The sequence below is a fragment of the Lampris incognitus genome, chromosome 7 (assembly GCF_029633865.1).
Source record: "Lampris incognitus isolate fLamInc1 chromosome 7, fLamInc1.hap2, whole genome shotgun sequence".
Lineage (NCBI taxonomy): Eukaryota > Metazoa > Chordata > Actinopteri > Lampriformes > Lampridae > Lampris > Lampris incognitus.
In genome coordinates, this window is record NC_079217.1 from 34,450,168 (window position 1) to 34,463,224 (window position 13,057).

Below are 13,057 nucleotides of genomic sequence, written 5' to 3' on the forward strand. Positions count from 1 at the left end.
CACAGCAGTGGAGAACTCACTGCTGCACACAGCTTCTTAAGGTCGATGATTTCATATTTCCCCAACGTACTTTAAAACCTCTCCCTGTCAAACAAACACACACACACACACACACATCCTCTTGGGACCTACAAATGTTATTTCTAGTGTTACTCATCATAGGCGTTTGGGATCTCTAAGCTGGCCCTTCTCCTTATATCTCAGGCCTAAAATAACTTGAGCCGGAAGCCTCTTCGGAGGTGACAGTGGAGGGCTGTTCACAGCAGCAGCAGCAGCACTGGGAGTCCATGTGGAGAACTGTGGGGCCAAGCAGAGACGCCACTGGAGTTGACTGAGATGAAAGCTGCTAATAACAGATCAGCCCTCAGTGTAACTCTTGAGTTGGCTGGCTGACTGAATGGCTGACTGGTTTGGCTGACTGGCTGAATGGTTTGGTTGACTGACTGGTTTGGCTGACTGAACTGATGCCACCACTCCTATGGTAAAACAATGTCTCCTCCTTCTTGTCCGTCACCCAGCAGCCTCCCCTGCAAAGCAGAGGAGGTGAGAAGCTCCACCGCTCCACGCAAATGAAAGCACCCAAGATAACACATTGTTGTTCAAAAAAGGTCTTTATTATCGCCTTCACTTTTTATTGACTTCCCACAAAAAAATGGCTTGCTGCCTCCTATGCATAAAATTAGCCTTATTTTTCTTAAAAAGTAAAAAAAAAAGACTTTTTTGTTTTTTGTTGTTTTGTTTTCTTATCAACCAGGCAAGCTTGAATGATGACGAGAAGAGGACAGAGAAGATGTGGTGCTCCCCACTTTGTGCTGATATTCACTGGCTTGTGACAGTTTGTTTGTTTTTTTAATGCTTGACATTTCTATTTAAAAGTACCAAAAAAAAAACCCAAAAAAAACAAACAAACAAACAAGCAACTTGATGGTAAACTATGCCCCCAACCCATCAGTAAACAAGATGTGTTTTTTCTCTGGTTGGCTCAGGTCAGCCTCGAGGCCAGCAATAGCGAGATGCTTTTAGTCGTCTTGGAGCGAGGGTCTGTCAGTATTTGTTCTTCATTTTCTTTTCACGTTCTTTGCTTATTTTTTTTCTATAAGGTTGAAGAACAAAAGCTCCATGCAGAATTGTAAGAGACTCCTCTCAGTCTTTGTGTTGTTGCTTTTGTTACACGCAGCTGCATGGGCTCTGTACTCAGGGAGCAAAAGTTGGTCCTGTGAGCCGTTCAGGTGCGTCACACAACCAAACCCTTTCCTACACAAAACCCCAAAGTGGTTCTTCTTCCACAGCCTCCCAAGAGCTCCTCACAGTGTAGGCATGGGCATTGCTGGTCCCAAGGCTAGACTCAGGTCGACAGTCAAAACCTCACACTGGTGCAGGCCATGCTGAAACCTCACAAACACACTGTGACTACACACTAATACACGTCAGCATCAGCTCATGTAAGCTGAGAAGATGCAAATACGGCCTTGCATCTCTTTCCAATAACATCTCTATTCCAATGCGTTCCACTAAAGTACTGTTTACACGTCAACATTACTGTGTTGGTAATACACAAACCTCATTCACTACTACATACAGTGCACCAAATGTCCTACAGCTTGTTCAAAGCGTTGGTCTGCGGGCAGTCTTCTAAGCAGTTTCCTCTCATATCTGTGCTCCATGTGTGCCGTTCTTACTCTGACATCGGGACGAGGATACTTTGTGCTCACACTTTTCACTCTACATTGTCTAGATCCGTTAACAGTCATTTATATGACCCAACCTACCATCTAAATACAGTACACCTGGATTTTGTGCAAATCAAAAAAGGAAATTTATTGTTTTTTGTTTTTGTTTTTGTTTTTTGTCTTAAGAAATGAGGAAGTCAAATGGTTTGCCCAACATTCAAACTTCAACTTGAACAGCATCGATGTAGCTGTTCTCCATCAGTGGCCCTGGTTTTGTTTGTGGTACACAGGCGTGTCGAGCATATCTGAGCTGTAACACAAACAAGCTCTTGAATTGTGTTGATGTTGGAGGATCGCGATGAGTTGGCGAGCCCGAGAGGACCCAGTTTGCATGTGTCAGCAATGCAACAGCACAATGACCTTGCACATAAAATCTCCAAGACAAAAGTGGTCTGTTGACCCCAGTAAGAGAGCTGGTTTTGAATTTTGACCTGCACACACGCACACGCGCACACACGCGCACGCACACACACACATACAGTACAGCCTTGTAGCCACTCAGGTGGCCGCGGTCTGTCAGCGAGGCTTTCCGCTTAAGATGTTTCCTGTATTGGATCAGGTGTTGCTTGTAAACTGGCACTAGTGGAGGACTACAGCATGGCACCGAGAGGGGTTTGACAGAGCAGCTGACACAACAGACTGAGGTCCCTCCCCGGCTGTCTGTCTAAGGCTATAAAGCCACATCCAGTTATGGCTTCATGGGAAGAGTCTGGTCTAAGTTATGGGAGTGAGGAGGAGGCTCAGGAAATTTGTTAAGAGCATGGGTTTCAAAACGTCCCATGAGCTTTTAACAGACCTCTCGTGATTTCGACAATGTATTTATCCATTTATCTCTCTTGATTGTATATCATATTAAGCCACGGAGGTGGTTTTTCTTTTGTTTTTGTTTTTTTTTTTCATCCACATGCATCAGTGTTCGCATGAGTTTCACCTCCTTTTGTGTTTTATCCTAAACCTTTTACACAGAACCTTGCCCTCTGTCCTGTCTCCCATACACTAGGCATGTTTTATCCCGGTCCCTCCCTCCACAACCCCCACCGGGCCATTCAGCTTTCATTTCTCCATGAGTGACAGCTGGATAATCCGCTGTAGCTCCTCCTCCTCTCGGTGCCTGCGAAGCTCCGCCTCTTCCTGCTCGCGCGCCGATATCTCCATGGCGATGCGGAGCTGTTCGTCATAGCTGCAGTTGGTTGGCTGCTTCTTGGTGGGGGTGGAGCAGAGACTGGAGGGAGGGCGGGGCTTGTGCTGAGGGGTCCTGGATGGACAGATGGAGGGATGGAGAGAGAGAGAGAGAGAGAGAGAGAGAGAGAGAGCGAGAGAGAGAGAGAGAGAGAGAGAGAGAGAGAGAGAGAGAGAGAGAGAGAGAGAGAGAGAGAGAGAGAGAGAGAGAGAGAGAGAGAGAGAGAGAGAGAGAAAGTCAAATGGTAACAGCTGTTACTTGTGACAGGTTATAAAACGGAACAGTACATGTATTTGAGAGAAAAAAACAAATTCAAATTGTTAGTGTAGCATGCTGTTATCTTCTCCTGTGACTGTTCAACCATGCGTATCAAGCCCAAGTCAGGTTTTCAGATTGACATTCACCACTTTCTAATTTCTCCACGGAAGCATAACTGAAAACTGCTGCAGAAAGATCTGTCAAAGGAGAGAGGGGAGATATCTCTGTATATTCACCCACTCTATAAATAAAAGGCCATTACGAGTGTGTGTGTGTGTGTGTGTGTGTGTGTGTGTGTGTGTGTGTGTATGTGTGTGTGTATGAGAAAGATGTGAATGAATGGGCTTAAATCAAAAGCAACATTGTGGGCTATGAAAACAGGAAACTGGTCCTCTCTACCGTCCATACTGTCCACACATTCACAAGACATACACAGACAAGGCTGCATAGCGGAACAGATAGCAGACGTGAGGAGAATAGCAGGATGGATAAGAGAATAGAATCGAAGAAATTGAAGAGGAACACAGGATATGAGTTAAGGATGGAAGGAAAGAACTGCAGGAAGGGAAAAACACAATGGCCGAGTGCAAAACACCAAAGGCCAACCGTACAGTAGGACAGGAAGTCAAAGATAATGTGGGTGAGCAAGTGTCAGGATTTCATCCTCTCCAGACTTACAACTGTCATTCATCTTTTGTCTTTTTAAAACATGTTTTTTATTTTTGCAAAAGACACAAAAATGTACCGTACAACTACGATCACCATTCCACCTGACTCCATCATCGAAACAAAAACACAGAATGTCTTTTTAAAGACTGGACAATGAAATAATTTTGTTCTGCACCCCCCCCTTTTTCTCCCTAACAGTACTAGGCCAATTACCCCACTCTTCCGAGCCGTCTCGGCCGCTGCTCCATCCCCTCTGCCAATTCAGGGAGGGCAGCAGACTACCACATGCCTCCGCCGGTACATGTGGAGTCGCCAGCCGCTTCGTTTCACCTGACAGTGAGGGGTTTCGCCAGGGGGACGTAGCGCGTGGGAGGATCACGCTATTCCCCCCAGTCCCCCCCGAACAGGCGCCCCGACCAACCGGAGGAGGCGCTAGTGCAGCGACCAGAACACATACCCACATCCAGCTTGCCACCCACAGACATGGCCAATTGTGTCTGTAGGGACGCCCGACCAAGCCATAGGTAAAGTGGGGATTCGAACCGCCTTCCCCGTGTTGGTAGGCAAAGGAATAGACCGCTACGCTACCCGGACACCCAACAATAAAATAATTGAAATACTTTTTCTATTGCTGCTGTTGCTGCTGTTGCTACTACTACTACTACTACTACTACTACTACTACTACTACTACTACTACTACTACTACTACTACTACTAACCACCAGGGTTGCCCATAAGGAGGGAACAAGGGACCGCTTTCTGGGACCCATCCGCTAGGGGGGGCATGGAGGCCAGCAATAAACATCCATCCATCCGGCCATTATCCGAACCGCTTATCCTGCTCTCAGGGTCGCGGGGATGCTGGAGCCTATCGCAGCAGTCATTGGGCGGCAGGCGGGGAGACATCCTTGACAGGCCACCAGACCATCACAGGGCTGCAATAATCATATCCATCCTAAATGTAAGCAATGATAATGGCAGTGCTTGCCATTGAGTGTGAACTGGCTAAAAAGATGGACTTTATGAAGGATTTTGCATCCGATAAGTAGAGGAAGATGCCTGAAAAAGAGGCAAAGATGAAGCCACAAGGTAAGAAATTGCATTTTCCACTAAGAAATGTGTGGTGTAAGTGTAGCAGATCTTTGTTGACCTTGGTGTGTTTAAATGTGTCAAAGAGTCCTATGTGTGTGTGTGTGTGGCGCACACGCACGAGTGCCTATGCAGCCCCCGTTAATGAATACATTTCTCTGGGTTTACATGTATCTGGTAGGAGACAGAGACAGATAGAGAGAGAGTGAGAGAGAGAGAGCATGCACATTTGTTGACATGAGTAAAGCAGTTTTTTTGGGGGGGGGGCATTCACTGGACCCTTTCAGGGGTCCAGCCATTTCTGTGGGCGGACCTGACCACCGCTACTACGACCATCCATCCATTATCCAAACCGCTTATCCTGCTCTCAGGGTCCTATCGCAACAGTTATTGGACAGCAAGCGGGGAGATCCCCAGGCCCTCACAGGGCCAACACACAACCACACACACACACACACACACACACACACACACACACACACACACACACACACACACACACACACACACACACACACACACACACACACACACACACACACACTTTTTTTTAGTATGGCCGAGTCACCTGACCTACATGTCTTTGGACTGTGGGAGGAAACCGAAGCACCCGGAGGAAACCCATGCAGACACGGGGACAACATGTAAACTCCACACAGAGGACGACCCCCAAGGTTTGACTACCCCAGGGGTCGAACCCAGGACCTTCTTGCTGTGAGGCGACCGCGCTAACCACTGTGCCACTGTGCCACCATGCCGCCACTACCATGACCACTACTACTAACGTAACCCGTTATTTTCTTGCCCGGTGCAGGATTCGATACGTACTGCACCACAAGGCGACATCACTAACCGCTCGACTAAAGGGTCAGACCCGTTAGCTAGGGGCTAACGTCTCTTATTAGTAGTTTACACTAACACCATTACTACTACTACAACTACTACTATCAGAGACAGCTGGTATATATGGGCTAACAGGGCTAAGCCCTCCATATCTTTTACAATAAAGATGAGAAAATTAGTGTTAAAAATCCTTGAAACAGATTATTTTAAATTTTGGTGGAACCTAAGAGCAGCAACAGCATTAAATAGTCACGAGAAAAACACAAGATACATTTGAATGGGCTAATTTTTTACAGCCCCAACACAATTGCGTCAGCTTCTATTCGTCTTCGTGTTACATGAGTAACAGGTGTGTTGGCACGCCCCCTTGATTTGCTGATCATCTGGGCTAAATTCAGTCATCCCACAGACCACTGACTTTTGACCAATGACAGCCCAGACAGTACATAGTGGGAAGGCAGAACATTGAGCGACTGTGGAAACGGTGGCCGCGGTTGTTAGCGTGAACGGGGTGGATTATTTATTTTCTCATTCATTTTCTTCAACGTCTTTGGAGGAAAAAGTGGAAGTGAAGAGACTGGGGACACGTCGTCCAAACGATGTTCAAATAATACAAAAGGACAAACGACAAAATCGTAAGTTTTGTGTTACTCGGTTTAACGAAAGGACTGGCTAACGGCAAGTGTAGCTAAGAATTCACTTTTCTTTTCCCATGCTTGCTTTTTTGGGGGGGCCACGGCTTGGACCCAACAAGGAATTGTAGATTTGAAACATTTATCCGACAAAACTAGGAAACATGCATGCAGCACAAGTCACATTGGAAATAGCGTAAAGCTATCAATGCTGGGTAAAATCAACATCGCTTGTCAACGTGATGAGGGCCACCGCATTTCAGAGACGCAACGAGCTGGTAAAGAAAAACAGGCATTCGTCATCACGGATTGTGGACTGTATTAGATTTTGTGGGGCACGTGAGCTAGCTCTGCGCGGGTCCGACGAATCTCCGACTTCCTTCCAGCGGGGCGTGTTTCTGGACTTCGATGACCAGTTCTCTTTTTTGGACAGCCAGTTAGCCGATCACCTGACAAACACATGTTGCCAAGTACACGTTTTAGACGAGCCAAAATGAGTTGCTTGATGGTATGTTAGCTGGCATGTGTAAGCCAGTGTGTGATTGTGCTCAGGGAACAATCCGAGAACAATCCTCAGAGCACTTTTTCTGAAACACTGAAATTAACACAACTAGCCATCACAACCCCCAGGACATCTGCAGAGTCAGAGAGGCGTTTCAGTACACTTAAGAGGATCAAATCATTCCTCCGAAGTACTATGGGACAGGATAGGCTGAACGCCCTGGCTGTGCGGTCTGTTGAGCGGGACTTCATCCAAAAATCACCGGACTTCAGTGACATGGTGATTAACATGTTTGCATCCCAGAAAGGTCGTCGATGTGAGCTTCTCTTCAAATAAGGTAGGCCCAAGCCTATAAACCTCTTAAAAGACCACCAGACACGTTTAGCTTTCCTACATATTGCTTGTCTCTCTTCTATAATGACCGTTATTTTTGCTGCGCTTACCAACTTGTTTAATTCGGGACATGTTTGAGACAATGCCTTGCAAAACAGTTCTGATAAAAAAACAGTTGCAGTATTTACTGGCAGTCGTTTCAGTTGGGACACGTTTTGTTGTGCATCCAGAGGTGAGCCCTTTTCTGACATTGTGGGCTACATGACTCTGCATTCTGTTCTTTCATGTAGCATATCATCCCATCATTCTTGCATGTGTTGCTCTTCTTAAAAACGGCATGTGCTAATGTGTACAGAGGAAAATAGCCAAATGGTGTGTGTGTGTGTGTGTGTGTGTGTGTGTGTGTGTGTGTGTGTGAGAGTTTTTTTGGCATCAGACCATTCTTATACTTCTCTATAGTGTCGTTGTAGAGCACTTGCTATAACAAGGTATATAGTGTCGTTGCTCTAACTTGGTATCTTAGATGTTATGTTGCTGTTGCTGCAGTGTGAACTATAGATGGGTATACTATATTTGTTAGCCCACCCACCCAATATGACCACCAGCTGTCACTGACTACTATTACTACTACTACTACGACCACCACAACTACTACTACCGTGAGCACTTTCAGTGTCTAGAAAAGTGCTAAATATATATATATTTATAAATGTAATGCATTATCCATCCATCTATAATCCAAACCCGCTTATCCTGCTGTCAGGGTCACGGGGATGCTGGAGCCTATCCCAGCAGTCATTGGGCGGCAGATGGGGTACACCCTGGGCAGGCCACCAGGCCATCACAGCCCCCCCCCCCCCCACACACACACACACACACACCTAGGGACAATTAAGTACGGCCGATTCACCTGACCTGCATGTCTTTGGACTGTGGGAGGAAACCGGAGCACCCGGAGGAAACCCAAGCAGACATGGGGAGAACATGCAAACTCCACACAGAGGACAACACCCAAGGTTGGACTACCCTGGGGCTCGAACCAGGGACCTTCTTGCTGTGAGGCAACTGTGCTAACCACTGTGCTGCCATGCTACCAACACCACTGCTACTACTACTACTACTTCTACTACTACTACTACACCCAAACAGGCGGGGTAGCCGGATGCTAGCGGCCAACCTGCAGCACGCCGTACAGTCCTCTCCATGTGACTGACAGTTTATATCCCACGCTTCCCTCCTGGAGCCTCCGCTTCCACCTGTGGTGGCACTTGACAGTACTGTTCCACCCACTGGCTCCCTCCGATGGCCTCATCTGTCACTGACCCTCTCTCCAGGAGTTTTCCTCATGAAGACTGTTATTAGGCACAGTGCCTCTCATCCACACGACGTATCTAATAGTAGAAACAACAACTGAATATCTGGGGCAAATATCTGCAATTTGCATCCTATTTGCTGTACTCCCGTTGGTTTTAATTCTGCTTTGACACCGAACAATTTTGGTTTCTTGAACGTGAGATCTCTGGGTAATAAATTATTTATCATTAATGATTTCATTGTCCTCACCGTCGATTGCTTTCTTTTTTTTTCTCCTTTTATCTTTCCTCTGAACGCTGAGTTTCCTTTTTCTCTGGAGCATCAGCAGCTTTTCTTGGACACTTCTTAGCCTTTTCCCATCATAGCTTCAAAGCCCGGAAGCTTTCTGGCAGAAATCCCTGCAGGTAAGCCAATCAGAGGCATGCAAACACTTTGATCACACTGAAGTTCAGCTCTGGCAAAGCAATCCTTGTTTGTTGACATAAAACACATCACTACTACTAACCATGGATAACCAACCATTGGTGTAGCTTTTCCTCATTGGAGAGCGGTGAAAAAAGAGACCTAATTACTCTTACTGCCAGAATGGGAAGACAAAACTTCCGCATTGTGGTTTTAAAATCGAGAGTCTAATCGGATTATTTATTTTGAGAATTGTGACACCTCTCCTATCTGCTATTGGCTGGACAGGGTTCACACTCTCACTTTGTAGTGCACACATCCCTCAAAATCCCAGAGGTCCCTGATTCCCTGTACAAGTTTCAGATATAGCACAATATAGCTTGCAGTGGCAATCATGTGTTAACCCTGATTGAATCCAACATTTCAAATCAACTCCTTCGCTAAACATTTTAGAAGTCTGCAGATATAATTTTTATTCCCTACATTTAGGCAAATCGATTATTGCAGGTGCTTTATCTGTTTGGTAGGCTAGTATGTGAACTGTTGAAGGCAATTCTGTTTCTGTGTGTGTCGGCCCTGTGATGGATTGGTGGCTTGTACAGGGTGTCTCCCCGCCTGCTGCCCAGTGACTGCTGGGATAGGCTCCAGCTTCCCGCGACCCCAGTTGGGATAAGCGGCTTGGATAATGGATGGATTTTATTGTCTCTAATAATTTGGACTCTTCTATGATTACTGAGACATGGCTGACTCCAAGAGACACTGTTCACCTGATTGAGGCTAGGCCCCCTGATTTTGCATATTTTCATAGTCCCAGGCCTTCTGGAAGAAGGGCTGTTTTTTATAATTTTTCTTCAGTGCCATCCTGTTACTTTTGGTAATTGTATCTCCTCTGAGGTTTTATGTTTTTTTTAGGGGTCCAAGCAGCGAAGCTGGTGGAACCCTATTGTATTTGTTAGGATTATTATTATTTTTCTCCGCTAAAAGTGTGTGAGGCTCAGCAACCGTAAGTCCTAGACCAACCATCTTTGGTACGTGGATTCCTATGGCCCCCCACTACTCAGGCACCACAAATCACCTATGTCAGCCAGATGGTGGCGCTATAACAAAGGGTCATGTGTAATTCCCACACCATAAGTCAGATCAACACAAAACTGCACAGACCTATGCATCTGAATGTGCTCTACAACTTTGTTATAGGGACCACATATGTCAGCCATATAGTTTGCCTGCCATTTTGACTTGTATTAGTTTGGGCGCGGTTTCTCAGCTAAAAGTGTCTGAGGCTCAGCAACCATAAGTCCTAGACCAACCATATTTGGTAGATGAATTCATACGGCCCCCCACTACTCTGGCACTACAAATCACCCATGTCAGCCAGATGGTGGCGCTATAACAAAGGGTCATGCTTAAAAGGCCATAAATCCCACAGCATAAGTCAGATCAACACAAAACTTAATCAACCCATGCATCTCAGTGTGCTCAACAACTTTACTATTGGGACCACCTATGTCAGTCATATAGTTTGCCCGCTATTTTGACTTATTTGGTGTGGAAGTGCTGCAGCTCTACATACCACACGCCAGGACACCTGGGTATAACGACATACTTTTTCTTTTTACGGCAGTCGGCTAGGACGCAAGAAATCGGACACCGTCTGGTCCAGTTTTGGAAACTCTGGCACATGTTTCTGAAGCAATGGAAGTGTTACGACATTTTAAAAAATTAGGGTAATCGTCTAGGACACAGGCAACCCAAGTAATCCGACATTGTCATATCTAGTTATTATTATTATTAGGGGTCCAAGCAGTGAAGCTGGTGGAACCCTATTGTATTCGTTAGGATTATTATTATTTTTCTCCGCTAAAAGTGTGTGAGGCTCAGCAACCGTAAGTCCTAGACCAACCAACTTTGGTACGTGGATTCCTATGGCCCCCCACTACTCAGGCACCACAAATCACCTATGTCAGCCAGATGGTGGCGCTATAACAGGGTCATGCGTAATTCCCACACCACAAGTCAGATCAACACAAAACTGTACAGACCTATGCATCTGAATGTGCTCTACAACTTTGTTATTGGGACCACACATGTCAGCCATATAGTTTGCCCGCCATTTTGACTTGTATTTGTTTGGGCGCGGTTTCTCGGCTAAAAGTGTCTGAGGCTCAGCAACCATAAGTCCTAGACCAACCAAATTTGGTAGATGAATTCATACGGCCCCCCACTACTCTGGCACTACAAATCACCCATGTCAGCCAGATGGTGGCGCTATAACAAAGGGTCATGCTTAAAAGGCCATAACTCCCACAGCATAAGTCAGATCAACACAAACCTTAATCAACCCATGCATCTCAATGTGCTCAACAACTTTACTATTGGGACCACCTATGTCAGTCATATAGTTTGCCCGCTATTTTGACTTATTTGATGTGGAAGCGCTGCAGCTCTACATACCACTCGCCAGGACACCTGGGTATAACGACATACTTTTTCTTTTTATGGCAGTCGGCTAGGACGCAAGAAATCAGACACCATCTGGTCCAGTTTTGGAAACTCTGGCACATGTTTCTGAAGAAATGGAAGTGTTACGACATTTTAAAAAATTACAGTAATTGTCTAGGACACAGGCGACCCAAGTAATCCGACATCTCAAAAACCGCTTGATCAAAAAATCTGAAATTTGGTATACTTATACTTGGACCCATTTGGCTACATTGCCTAAAGTGCTGATTGGCTGGATTACCAAAATGGCTGCTAAACAGCCAATCAAAATTCAGCAGCTAATATCTGCTAGTGTGAATGGCCAATCTTCATGAAACTTGATAGGCTTATTCTTTGTGGCACATAGAAGCCATGTACCAAATATGAAACAGATCGGACACATGGCGGCTGCAATACTGCTTGGACCCCATTAATCGCTGTTTGCGGCTATTGTTTTTGTAATCGTTCCCATTCCCTGACTTGACTTCTTTTTTTTTTTAATCTTATAGACTCTTAATCTCACTGAATATGTTAAAGGGGCCACACATTCCAAAGGTCACATTTTTGAGCTTGATCTCTCATCGGGTTTCTCTCTTGAGTGTCTTAATCTGGTGGATATGCTTATAACTGACCATAAAGCTTTCGTTTTCAAAGTTCCACTACAGCTTGCTATTCCTAGTTGCTATCCTAAAACACACTCTCACATTCTCAATGCTGGCTCTGCAGTTAAAATTCTGTGTTGCTTTTAGTTTATCATCCTTTAATCCCTCTATATCCCTTCTCAATCCAGATGCACTGTTAAATTCATTCAATGATCAGTGCCTATCCATCTTCGACCATACTGCACCGTCTAAAACTAGGAAACAAAAATCAAATAACCTCCCCTGGCTGAACCATCACACTCATGCCCTTGGAAGACTGTAGAAAATCAGAATGAAAGTTGAAGGTCAACAAGTCTGAAATGGCACAAAACACCATTAAAAACCAAATGTTAATTTACCAGAAGGCAGTTATGGATGTGAGATCAGTGTACTTCTCTGAACTGATGTCAAGAAATAACCACAATCCTAAAGATCTCTTTAGGGTAATTAATTATGTTGGTCCCCCCACCTCTTTTTTCGAACTGATCTTGAGCTGTCCGAAAAATTTCTCACTCATTTTGTAAATAAGGTGGAGAATAGCTGGTCCAAAATCCAGCCTGGCCCTTGCATTAGTCCCATTCCTCATGTTAATTCTGCCTCTTACCCAGCTTCAACTAGTTACATTTTCAGTGTTGGAGAGTACAGTCTCCAACATGAACTCATCCTCCTGCGTTCTTGACATCATTCTCACTAAGCAGCTCATGGAGGTATTTTCAGCTGTTAGCCTTGTTATTCTGCAAATTCTTAACAATTCTCTGGCCTCTGGTTCTTTTCCAGACACTTTTAAGCATGCAATTGTTCACCCATTGCTGAAGAAACCTAATTTAGATCTCTTGTACTTAAGTAACTACAGACCAATCTCCAAATTGTCCTTTTTATCTAAGGTTCTGGAGAGAGTAATTTAATCTCAATTGATTTCTTTTATGAACACTAATATTATTTTTAACATTGCCATTCTGGTTTTAGAGCACTTCATAGTACC

At 45.1% G+C, this 13,057-nt stretch overlaps 1 protein-coding gene across 1 annotated transcript in view; it reads right to left on the minus strand.

The window, feature by feature from the left end:
- Positions 1–2,740: 2,740 nt before the first annotated feature.
- Positions 2,741–13,057, minus strand: part of ankrd13b (ankyrin repeat domain 13B) — a 117,924-nt gene continuing 107,607 nt past the window's right edge. Inside the window, exon 15 of the mRNA XM_056283767.1 lies at positions 2,741–2,985. Within this exon, the coding sequence (XP_056139742.1) occupies positions 2,784–2,985 (202 nt within the window). The 3' untranslated portion in view covers positions 2,741–2,783. The remainder of the gene's footprint in view (positions 2,986–13,057) is intronic.